The sequence below is a fragment of the Vicia villosa genome, unplaced genomic scaffold (assembly GCF_029867415.1).
Source record: "Vicia villosa cultivar HV-30 ecotype Madison, WI unplaced genomic scaffold, Vvil1.0 ctg.000415F_1_1, whole genome shotgun sequence".
NCBI lineage: Eukaryota > Viridiplantae > Streptophyta > Magnoliopsida > Fabales > Fabaceae > Vicia > Vicia villosa.
In genome coordinates this window covers 735,437-748,006 of record NW_026705190.1, presented here as the reverse complement: position 1 = coordinate 748,006, position 12,570 = coordinate 735,437, and the positions used below count along the sequence as shown (strand labels likewise).

The 12,570-nt window shown below is 34.9% G+C and overlaps 1 protein-coding gene and 1 non-coding gene across 4 annotated transcripts; one reads left to right on the top strand and one right to left on the bottom strand.

Annotated features, from left to right (window-relative positions):
- The first annotated feature begins 5,249 nt into the window (after positions 1–5,249).
- On the top strand, positions 5,250–12,278 carry LOC131627923 (putative disease resistance RPP13-like protein 1). Of its 3 annotated transcripts, none has more exons than XM_058898779.1 (8): positions 5,250–5,843; positions 5,935–6,071; positions 6,181–10,061; positions 10,251–10,337; positions 10,442–10,517; positions 10,794–10,850; positions 11,064–11,181; positions 11,739–12,278. In XM_058898779.1, exon 3 carries the CDS (start codon positions 6,286–6,288, stop codon positions 10,027–10,029), a length of 3,744 nt encoding a protein of 1,247 aa, XP_058754762.1. In that variant the 5' UTR covers positions 5,250–5,843; positions 5,935–6,071; positions 6,181–6,285; the 3' UTR covers positions 10,030–10,061; positions 10,251–10,337; positions 10,442–10,517; positions 10,794–10,850; positions 11,064–11,181; positions 11,739–12,278. The 3 variants fall into 3 exon arrangements, with proteins under 3 accessions (XP_058754762.1, XP_058754764.1, XP_058754763.1); XM_058898781.1 differs by having other exon boundaries at positions 5,935–6,089; XM_058898780.1 differs by having other exon boundaries at positions 5,924–6,071.
- TRNAY-GUA (transfer RNA tyrosine (anticodon GUA)) lies at positions 5,986–6,076 on the bottom strand. Its single transcript is given in 2 exon segments — positions 5,986–6,021; positions 6,040–6,076. It is a non-coding gene; the product is annotated as a tRNA-Tyr (tRNA).
- Positions 12,279–12,570: the final 292 nt, after the last annotated feature.

Sequence of the window (12,570 nt, the reverse complement as noted above, 5' to 3'; positions counted from 1 at the left end):
TAAATTCTGCCATTTTAACTGCGTGGTTAGTAATCTTAGGGAGTGCAAGCCTTTAACAGAATTAGATAACTAAGTATAAGATAAATATCTGAATTAACCACTTGATTGTGCCACACACACACCTTTAGGGTGATCCCTCTTGTTGCCTGTTGCCTTATATTGTTGCCTTGTTGCCTTGATTCTTGTTGCCTTTAAATAGTCAAGTCCCTCGATTCCGAGGATACCTCAAGCAAGGTTGCCTTAAAGAATAAAAATCATCTAGGCCCTCGATGCTGCCTCGGAAAAATAAGATGATTGTCCTATTGCTAAGGTATCCTCGCATGATGCCTAAAAAGATTAATGACTATTATATCCTTTCCTTAGACTACCTGCCCTCTTATGGCATGGGACAGTCTTATGGCGAACGATTACTCTCGATGACCCGCACATCCAATTGAAAGGCTTCCTGCCCTCTTATGGTATGGATAGATCCTTTCGCCTGAAAAAGCTAAAAGAACATTTTTTTTTCAAACTTAGGGAAGTTGCTATTAATTGCTTGCTCAATTCAAAATTCAAATTCAAACTCCTTTTCCCGCTAATTTTCAAAAACTTTTCAAAAGACTACGCTTATTTACAAGCTAAAGTTCTTCTTCAAAGTTTTTACTTTTCACACCTCATTGTCAAACATTTCAAACAATTCAAAAGTGAGCTAAGCAATTAAGAGCCCATGGAAAACCATGGATGCAAAGGGTGCCTTACACCTTCCCTTTGTATAACTTACCCCCCGAACTCAAAATCTTTTCAAAAGGTCTTTTTCTTTTCTTTTAGCCTTTCCTAAAATTGGATAAAATAAAAGTCGGTGGCGACTCTTGCTTAACCGCGACATTTCGATAAAGTCAGTTCACCGTATTACAATTTGCATAGTGAAAATGTTGAAATATGCCCCTTTTGATGGATATTTTGACATGGTACCTACAAAACACAAACATACAAAAGCACAAAGCAATATTTTTTGTATTTTGGTTAGTATAACATATACAAACTAAATAAGTATTGGTGCTTGATGATTCCCCTTACAGATGAAATAAGCATAACACCAAAAGCAAAGCTTTAAGATGAAACTCTTGATTGATGATTGAGATGCAAATGATGTATGATCTTAGGGTCAAAAATTGGGGTAAAGCTCTCAAGTACTTAATGGAAACTCCCAAGATAAATTCTTGGGGAGAGGAGTAGGTCCTTTAGATTTGGGCGAACCTCTATAACTCTCAGTGTTTTTCTTTTTCCTTTAAACATTTTAATTTTTGCATTTTATTTTAATACTTATTTTCCGTTGCTTAGATAAAATTTATTCTATCAAACTACTTAGACATAAAAAAAATATATTTCAAACTCTAATTTTAATCTCGAAAAGTTTTTAAAACCATGTTTTTTCCAAACCACACAATTCACCACACTCTTATGTGTGAAGTCTCAAGTCCAACAAATACCTCATGGCAGTTGTCCTACTTGACCAAAGTTGCCCATAGTGGATCATGTGGCCTAATATGGATTAGAAGGAGATGACGTAGCCATCCTATTTTTTGAGTATACTGACACACTAGTATGTATGCATGTCATCATTGTAGTTGGCATGCCGTAAGGCTGTTCTTTTTGCGGCAGCGTGAAACTTAGGTAATGAGGCCTTTGGTCTCCTAAGTTGCGCGACGAATATAGATTGAAGAGGACTTGCTTCTTTCTAAAGATAAATTATCTCATTGAAGAAGGCATCGCCTGCCCAATGACAAGCAAAAGACGAAGAAGGAACTTACTAGACCTCCTTGCGCCAATAGCATGACCTCATCCTTGAACTACTTGCACTGAAGCCTTCCCTTCTTGGTGTGCAGACAGACCATCTTTAGCGAAGTTCCTTCTTCCCCTAAAGCATCCATTTTTTTAAAGAAGGACGGAGCAAGCACACTTACTACTCTGATTGTGCGTGGGCTGGGAAAAAAGTAGCAGCTAAAGGAAAGCTATAAAAAAGGTATTGGCGAATAAATTTCAAAAATAGTAAGGAAAGAGGCACAACTCGCGAATCCTTTATTTCTTTATTCGCTACCTGTGATCAAAACAATTAACGTATTAGATCTACCAGGTCCAATAAAGAAGAAAGATAGGAGGAGACATCTGTCTCTCTAGCCCTTAAGTACACATTACAAGTTCAAGTCCGCTGTTTATCTATCTTAGTTGTTCGTGGTAAGAAGGTTGAGCATAGAATGACAGTTTCACGTACTCCTATGTTGTTTCCCATCGTCTCTCGGAATTAGGTGTAGCTATATCATAAGCACATGTTTCATAGATATTGACTTTGATTTATATTCCATGGCTAATGTAAGGGGTTTCCTCGATAGAAACTCGGATCTTAGAACTACCAACACTCGTCTTTACCGGTTCATCTCCAAGGTTTGGAGTATTACCTTAGGGAGATGGTTGATTGCTACGAGACATCTCATGAATTTTCTTATCACTTCTCAAAAACATAAACCCTCAAAATTCATGTTTTTAAGTGTAGAGAAAAATCGTTCACAAGAAAAACGGAAGACACATTTTTCTGCAAAAATGTTCAAAAATATTCGCACAAAAGGGTCCACTAAGCGTGCCAATATCCACTGTTACTTCTAATAATCACTCCATTTCTGGTTCTAAAACGAAACAGTGACCCCATCTATGAGAATCGACTTCTAATTTCTATATTTTCCACGATTTCACGATCACTCTCCGATCCATCAATTCGAAACCTTCTCAGGTCAACGAATCAAGAGCACTCAAAATCGAACACGAAAATCCGCCATGTTGGATCGAATTAAGCATGTTCCAATTTTCATTTCCTAAATTTCTAAATCCTTTATTCTTACACTTTCAAATAATAGTTGATGCAAAATGAAATTAAATATTAAACCCAATGTTTTAATTGATTTTTTTTTTAAAACTATCTTTTAGAATCCAAATGTAATTTGAATTGTTTGGATTGAAAAATCAGACTTCAATGCTATAAAAATTTTGATGAAAAAAGTTTTAGAATCATATTATTTTTATTATAAAAGGTTTATAAATATTGCAAGAGATTTAAATATTATTTTAATTTTAATTTTGTTGACTTCAACAAAAGATATGAACCAAATTTTATTATCTATAATTTTTTACAGTACAAAATGTCATAACGAGTTTTAATTTTTGTCATTTAGTACCCAAAATAGTATAAATAGTATATAGTAAAATTATGATTAATTCGAGGGGTGGGAAATATAGCTATGTGGGGTGGATGATAAATTCCTCCATAAAACTAATTATTTAACGAAGTGGTATGGGCTAAAAGGCCCAAATAGAATGTACAATACCCTTACATATATGTATATGTGAATCAGAACGGGCTAGGGTTGCCGTTTTTGCTTTCTTCCTTCATCTAATCACAGCCTCACTCACCGAGTCACCGTTCTCCTTGCATTTGATACCGATTTTAGGGTTTCGATTTCTTCATAGTGAGATGCAACATTTTAGAGGCGCAGTGCTGGACGTTGCCGAAAGTGATTTAGAACCGAGATATACTTTTGGATTTATTGAGGTTTATGCATTCAGATCACAAGTTCTTGTATTTTCAATTCTATCGATTCTAATTTACGTCTTTATCGATTCTTTAAACCAATTATCCGAACTGATCCAGTTACACTGTTTTCATCTTCAATTCGGTTCTGTTCTTCAATCCAGTTTTCACCAGTTCGGTTTTCAAATCAAGATGACTGAACAGTTTTAATTTTTGAAGAGGTTCAGTTATTGAATCCGGTTAACTGCACTGTTAGAAAACATCTTGGTTTTATATCCAGGTAACCGTTTTCTTTTCTCAAAACCAATTACCGAACTGTTTTTTTAAATCAAACCAGTTCGGTTTTATCCAGCTAAGAAAACAGTTTTTTCTTCTATCCAGTTAACCGAACGTATTTCAAACCAGTTCGGTTTTTTAAACCAGTTAACCGAACTGTTTTTACAATCCAAACCAGTTCAGTTCTTAAATCCAGTTAACCGAACTGTTTTGTATTTCAAACCAGTTCGGTTTTTTAAACTAGTTAACCGAACTGTTTTCACAATCCAAACCAGTTCAGTTTTTAAATCCAGTTAACCGAACTGCTTTTTACAATCCAAACCAGTTCAGTTTTTAAATCCAGTTAACCGAACTGCTTTTTACTTCCAACCAGTTCGGTTTCTAAAACCAGTTAACCGAACTGCTTTTTACAATCCAAACCAGTTCGGTTTTTTAATCCAGTTAACCGAACTGTTTCTTTTAATCCAAACCAGTTCGGTTTTTAATATCCAGTGAACCGAACTCTTTTTAGATTCCAAACCAGTTCCTTTTAAAAACCAGTTAACCGAACGGTTTCTTATTCCCAACCAGTTCAGTTTGAAAACCAGTTAACCGAACTGTTTCTTATTCCAAACCAGTTCGATTTTTAAATCCAGTTAACCAAACTGTTATGTATATTCCAAACCAGTTCAATTCTTAATCCAGCAGTTAACCAAACTGTTACATATATTGCAAACCAGTTAGGTTTTTGAAATCCATTTAACCGAATTGTTTTTGTACTCCAAACCAGTTCAGTTTTTAAATCCAGTTAACCAGACTGTTCAAATAGTTCAGTTTTTAAATCCAGTTATCCGAACTGTTCAAATCAGTTCAATTTTTAAATCCAGTTAACCTATCAGTTTTTGTACTTCAAACCAGTTCGGTTTTAAAATCGAAATAAATCTTTTGTTATATTAAAACCAGTCCGGTTTTAAAATCGAATTAAACCTTTTGTTATATTCAAACCAGTTAGTTCTAAATCCAGTAAACAAACTGAACTGATTTTTAGAACTAATATTCAAAACCATGCTTGCCTTTCTATAGCTACCATAAATAATTTATAATAAAAAGTTTTAATATTAACGAGTTCTCGTATAAATAACAATTTGTTTCAAAGTAATAAAATTTTATATATTTATTTTATTATAAATCATAAATAAAATAATAAAGGTTTTTAAATATATTATAAAAGCCGCAAATTTTTAACAATTGGTTTTAATATTAAACCATCTGAATTATACACATAGTTTTTTATCTCAATATATCCCAAATTTCCACTAGTTTTTGAGTCGCATTTAAGTAATTTTAAATTTTCAACTATGATAATTATAAATAAATAATACATATTTGACTCCATTAATTTATTTACGATTTAATATATATTGTATTACAATTTAATAACTATTTTTCAATTTCCAGTTTCCACTATTAAAAGATGCTCTTAGCAAACTGTACTCTAGTGCAATTACATGTAAATTGTAAATGTTGTTTTTATGTCTTTTAAGAGTATTTGGATTAAAAGAATTTTTTTAATATTATTATTTATTAATGACCCTATATTATGAATTAGGTTTTTTGACATAAAAAATAAAAAATTTAATGCGTTATTCTTACTCCAACTCGGATATTAATTTTTTGTGAGATAAACATGACTATACTAGGATTATTAAGAATATTAATGTATTTGAAATTTAAAATTTTAAGCTTCTTGAATAAATTTTTCTTTATATTTAAGTTTTTTAAATAATAACTTCTTTATTTAAATTTTCAACGGAAAATCGTTAATTACTTGTTAACAACCGCAAAAAGAAAAAAAAAAAGCCTCATCATCAAGGTTGGGGAGTGAAAAGAAAGATTGCTGCTATAATTTCCCCTTTCCATTCACGGTACAAAAAAAAATAGAAACCTTCCTCTCCTCCGGTGGGTGGGAAACTCTCCCGCAAGGCTTTCTGAACGACGACGATGGCAATGCCCTGCTTCTCAATCTCTGGTAACTCTGTCAACCTTTTTTCTTTCAAAACAAAAAAAACTGATTATCGTTCTTCCATTTTAAAAGCAATTGAAAACTAGTTTAATAGCAGATTCAAAATAATGTACGAAGCTCGCAAATCTTAGCACTGTGAAGTAAAAATTCCGACCTACCGGATTCGAACCAGTGACCTAAGGATGACAGCATGGTGTACCAACTACAGTCCTCCGCTCTACCAACTGAGCTAAGGTCGGTTTGGTACTCAAAGTTAGTGTCAATATTAAGTTAACTATTGATTCCTAATTAAAGGTTTATTCTAAATTAATTTAATACTAACAGTAATTGTCTTGGTTTCTAGTCTGCTTCTATGTATAAAGAATCCAACCAGTTGAGCACAGTGAAGTAGTTACAATCACTTTCTGATTTTCCCATTTCTATTTCAATCTCATCACTCAATTATCTTATGGCGGCCGCTGTTGTTGGTGAAGCTTTTCTCTCTGCTTTCATTGAAGTTGTCCTCGACAAGCTTGCTTCTCATCAGGTTGTTGACTTGATCCGTGGGAAGAAACTTGACGTCAATTTGGTTCAACGGTTGAAGAACACTCTTTATGCTGTTGAAGCCGTGCTTAACGATGCTGAACAAAAGCAGATTCATGACTCTGCTGTTAACAAATGGCTTGATGATCTCAAAGATGCTCTCTATGTCGCTGATGACCTCCTCGATCGGATTTTTACTAAAACTGCAACTACTCAGAAGAACAAGGAGGTCAGTACTACTAACTATTTCTCTCGCCTTTTCAACTCTGAGGAAAGGGATATGGTTTGTAAGCTGGAAGATATAGTTGCTAGGCTTGAATACATTCTCAATTTCAAAGATATTCTTGGCCTTCAACATATTGCAACTCATCACTCGTCGTGGAGATCTCCATCAACCTCTTTAGAAGACAGATCTAACATATTTGGCAGGGATCAAGACAAAGAGGCCATACTCAAATTACTGTTAGATGATGATAATGATAAGGATGAGATTTCTGTGATCCCTATAGTTGGCATGGGTGGAGTGGGAAAAACTACTTTAGCTCAATCTGTGTACAACCAGGACGCTATCAAGCAGAAATTCAATGTTCAAGCATGGGCTTGTGTTTCTGATCATTTTGATGAATTGAATGTTTCAAAGGCTATCTTGGAGTCAGTTGTGGGGAATGCTTGTAGCACAAATAACAAAGAGTTAATTCATTGTGATTTGAAGGAAAAACTAGCTGGAAAAAAGTTTTTAATTGTTTTGGATGATGTATGGACCGAGGATTATGACGGCTGGAATTCTCTTTTAAGGCCTCTTCAATATGGAGCTAAAGGAAGTAAAATTCTTGTAACAACCCGTATCCAAAAAGTTGCTTCTATGGTTCAAAGTAAACAATATTACTCTCTTGAGAAATTGTCTGATGAAGATTGTTGGTCAGTGTTTGCAAACCATGCATGTCTTTCTCAGGAAGAATTCAGTGAGTATAAGAGTCTCCTTAGAATTGGCAAAGAGATTGTTAGAAAATGTAAGGGATTGCCTTTAGCAGCACAATCACTTGGGGGCTTGTTGCGAAGTAAACGTGACATCAAGGATTGGGATAATATACTAAATAGTAACATTTGGGAAAATGATAGTAAGATCATTCCAGCACTAAGAATTAGTTATCATTATCTCCCTCCTTATTTGAAACGCTGCTTCATTTATTGTTCGTTGTATCCTAAGGATTATGAATTTAATAAAGATGAACTGGTTTTGTTGTGGATGGCCGAAGATCTTTTACAACCTCAAAGAAATGGGAAGACTTTAGAAGAAGTTGGTTATGGGTATTTTAATGACTTAGCTTCTAGATCTTTTTTTCAACGTTCGGGAAGTGGGAACAGCTACCAGCATTTTGTGATGCATGATTTGGTGCATGACTTAGCAATATTGCTTGGTGGAAATTTCTATTTCAGAACAGAAGAACTCGGGAAAGAAACGAAGATTGGTACCATGACCCGTCATTTATCATTTAGACGCTTCAGTGGTCAAGTCTTTGAAAGCTTTGATATTTTTGGCCGAGCCACACATCTTAGGACGTTTTTGACAAACAATTTTAAACTCCCTTCTGCCAATATCGAAAAGGCATCATGCATCATTTTATCCACATTGAAGAGCTTGAGAGTTTTGTCATTTCACAACTCTCCATATCTTGATGCATTGTCCAATTCGATATGTGAACTGATCCATTTGCGTTACTTGGATCTCTCTTCCACGGCAATTAAAACATTACCAGAGTCACTGTGTAATTTGTATAATCTACAAACGTTGAGGTTGTGCTATTGTCTTGAACTAACCTTGCTTCCCAATGATATGCAAAATCTTGTAAATTTGCGACATCTTGATACCCGTGGAAGTCATAAGTTAGAAGAAATGCCTGTTGGAATGAGCAAATTGAATCATTTGCATTATTTGAGTTACTTCGTTGTGGGAAAACATGAAGAGAGAGGGATCAAGGAACTGGGGAAACTTTCAAATCTTCACAGATCACTTTCCATTAAGAAATTAGAGAATGTTACCAACAGCTTTGAAGCATCAAAGGCAAAGATAATGGATAAGAAGTACCTTGAAGAATTATCATTTGTATGGTCTCAAGATGCAAAGGACGATTTTAAAAATTCATCAAGTGAGATGGATATACTTGGCAAGTTACAGCCGAACAAGAAACTTAAAAAGCTAGGTATAGATGGATACAGGGGTACAAGATTTCCAAAATGGGTAGGAGATCTTTCCTACCACAATTTGACCAGTTTATCTTTGAGTAATTGTCATAACTGTTGCATCCTTCCACCACTTGGACGATTACGCTCTCTTAAGGTATTAATAATTAGTAATATGAGTATGATGGAGACTATTGGATCTGAGTATGGTGATTTTTTTCCGGACACACTTTTTCCTTCCCTTGAACTTCTCGAGTTCTGTGACATGCCTTGTTGGGAAGTGTGGCATCATCCCCATGAATCAGCTGCTCCCTTCCCTATATTGAAGACCCTTATGCTTATTGATTGTCCTATATTATGGGGAAATTTGCCATCTCATCTTCCTGCTTTGGAAAGACTTGTGATTGAACGATGCTACCAACTTGCTTCATCTCTCCCAAGGTCCCTTGTCCTAACTACACTAGAGGTGTGTGAAAGCAATAAAGTAGCACTACCAGAGCTACTACCACTTTCATTAAAAGAGTTAAAAACTCAAGGAAAATTAGTGACAGAGTCCGTGTTTGAAGCCTTCAGAATCACCCTACCAACTTCTCTTCGAAATTTATACATTGAGGATTGTTCATCTGCAATATCATTTCCGAGAGATTGTATGCCTGCATCTTTGCAGTGCCTGACTATCAAGAATTGTGAAAATCTAGATTTCCCAATGCAAAACCACCAACTCGAGTCACTTGTGTATTTGTATATAAAAAGGAGTTGCGATTCTCTTAGAACCCTCTCATTGGAAACCTTTCCAAATCTTCAATATCTGTGTATCAAAAACTGTGAAAACTTTGAATATCTTTCCGCTTTGAAGAATCTTCAAAATCTCGTTGATATTGGTACTAGAGACTGCCCCAATTTTGTACCATTCCTAGGAGAGGGGTTGTCTGCTCCAAACTTGAATACATTGCATGTCTCCTGCTGCGTTAATTTAAAGTCGCTTCCTTGTCACATAGATACTCTTCTCCCAATGTTAGAAAATTTGACAATAGAAGATTGCCCAGAAATTGAGACTTTTCCTGAAGGAGGTATGCCATCTAGCTTGAGATCACTTCGGATCTTGAACTGCGACAAGTTATTAAGGAGCCCATCTCTAACTTTTCCAGACATGCTTACCCATCTTACCATTACTGATAGTGCCCAGTCTTTCCCCAAGGAGGATTTTGCGTTGCTACCTCCCTCTCTTACCTCCCTTGAGCTATGGAGTATGTCAAGTTTGCACACATTGGAGTGCAGGGGGCTTCTCCACCTCACATCCCTCCGAAAACTATCAATTAGAGACTCTCCCAAGCTGGAGAATATAGCGGGAGACAGCAGACTACCTGCCTCTCTGCTTAAGCTACGAATCTATCGATGTCCTCTGCTGGAAGAACGGTGCCGCATGAAACACCCGCAAATCTGGCCCAAACTTTCCCACATCCCAGACATTCAGTTTAACCGCAGATAAATTTATTAAGCTTGAAATTGGATTTTAAATCGGTAAATGTTTTTCTCTGCCTCCTGTAAATGCCATTTTTCTAATTTCATTCGTACTCTGCACCAACTTTTTTCGTTTTCTTTTTAAACAGATGAAAATTAAATCCTACTATTAGCCCAGCCAACTTATTCCTCCCTTTCTATCTATTTTCTGTATCTTGAACATTTGTCTTTTTTTCATGTTGTTTGCAGTTTGCTGTACGAGGTTGTATGGGTGCATGTTTGTAAACAAGGTCGTTTGGGTGCTGATTCACAACAAATATTTTTTCATATTTTCAGGTAAGAATCATCTGACCAGAGATCTCATTATTGTTGTGTCAAAGTGTGTGATATAGTTAATAATTTGTCGGGTCTTAAAAATATCATTTTATTTTGTCTTGCAGATATTGAAACAGCTAACTCCCTTGATGATTAAGCCCGGAATATTGAAGAATTGCTGAATTTAGTTTGTACAACCACGTAAGTTCTTGAACTTTCCTTCTAATGCAATAGGTAGTTTCACTTTCACACTTGTTCATGGATAATATGGTAATCAAACTGATTTTTTACATCTAATTGTATCAGTATTTTTTGGTGATGTTAAAGGTTTCCGGTAAAAAATTTATATCAAAATTTCAAGCCTTAATTAAATGAATGACTCCCATTATTAATTCCTTCCCAAAAGTTGTCATGTTCAATTGCAAGACTCATTACTGAAAATTTTGTTGTCATAACATGTTCTTTGGCTTTCTGTAGGCTCTACCACTTGTGAGATGATTCAAATTGAGGTGTTTCGTACAAGCCTTATTTTGGGTAATTCATTTCTATTATTGGTAACATACTGTACTCGTTGGTTATTGCCATTATGATAATATAACAATGAGTACTATCCTTATTTTAAATTTGAGTTACTTAGAATTTCCATCGTTGGATATGTGCTCTTACTTCACATTACTATCTCATTGCCTCCTCAAGTGTAACTTCTCATGCTACTCGGTTTTTGTTTTCTTTGTTCTTATACAAAAGATTGGGGTGAACAAAAAGAGAGCAGCCATACTTCTGGCCGATCATTTGTATGTTGCAGTGTTGCAGATTTGTCTCTCCACTTCCTATTAAGGAACTCCCCATGTTCACCAAAACAATGGTAATTGACCTTACTTCTTTTGACTGCACAATGCACTGATTAAAGCTCATCTTCTGCCAAGTGCTGAGTAATCAAACTGTCTTTTTTTGTTAATAATAACTAATAAAACTATAAAACTACGAGGAACATAAAACAATTTTTTGTTTAACTGTTTGAGAAAACAACAATTTGGATGGCTCTCCTTAATTTTTGGTATTTTTCATTTTATGTTAAATGTCAAATTTCAACATGAATCCAAATACATAGTTGATGTAGTCAGTTTATTCAACCAACAGAAAAGGTCAGGTTTCTACCTAGTCACCCTTTTGACGGGGGCTTTTTCAACTTCCGGGTCGTCATCATTTTTGTCAACCATACTTACTTTTCTGAAATTCATAATTTTCGTGAATACAACATTTGTTTTGTACATAAATCTATTGCAGTACATTTGTCAACCTATTGCAGTATTTCCACCCTGGTATTATTTTGTGTAGTACATAAATCTCATACTAGCCAGAAGAGTTCATTTACATGTATAACGGATAACTTACGAGAAATTGTTCTGCAAAATGATACAGGAGTTAGCAAAGATGCATCGATCCACCACTTTTTTCACATGCCTTCTTAAGCATACACAACGGGAGCAAGGAAAAGAAGAAAGGTTTTGTGATGAAGAGTTTTAAAAAGTTACTTGTACGCAACACCAACTATTGCAGGCATGCAAAACCTGAGAAGACTAATTGGGCGATGCATAAATACCATTTTAACAATAATGAATTAGAGAGAGATGAAGACTCAGTTGGTTCACCAACTTTTAGTATCTTTCAGTGTTATTTGTAACTAATTTTTATAAAATTACAATGGGGATTCAGAAACTTGCTTTTTCAATTCTTCCTTGCTTTAGCAATCTTATTTCTTGTATCACACACGAACGAGAAAAATTGGTTTTACCCTACAGGCAAACTTAAAGTTTTTCCGAAGTTTTTTCGAAGATACTTCTCTGGAACATAGAGATAAATAAATTGTCAATTGACCATTTGAGGGACATAGAAATCAATCACCTTTGCATGCCAGATTAATCCGGAGATGCATCTTTGAAAAATCAAATGTGTTATTGCTAAAAACATCGATCTGCATGATCAGACTTAATTTCCAATTTTTTCATAAATCTTCTCAAAAAATTCATCCATTCTCAATCAAATATTTACTCCAAAACTCCATTATTGTGTTTTATCAAATCAAAAGGAGTAAAAAAAGTTGGAATTTAAGGTAAAGTTCATTCATTTAAACTTTCATTTCTCACATTAATCTTGTTTTGATGCTGAAAAAGGTTACTCTACCTCCGGAAGTGTATCTCCGAATTCTCAATGAACTCATCCGAAGATACATTTTCTGAAAGTGTCTGTGATG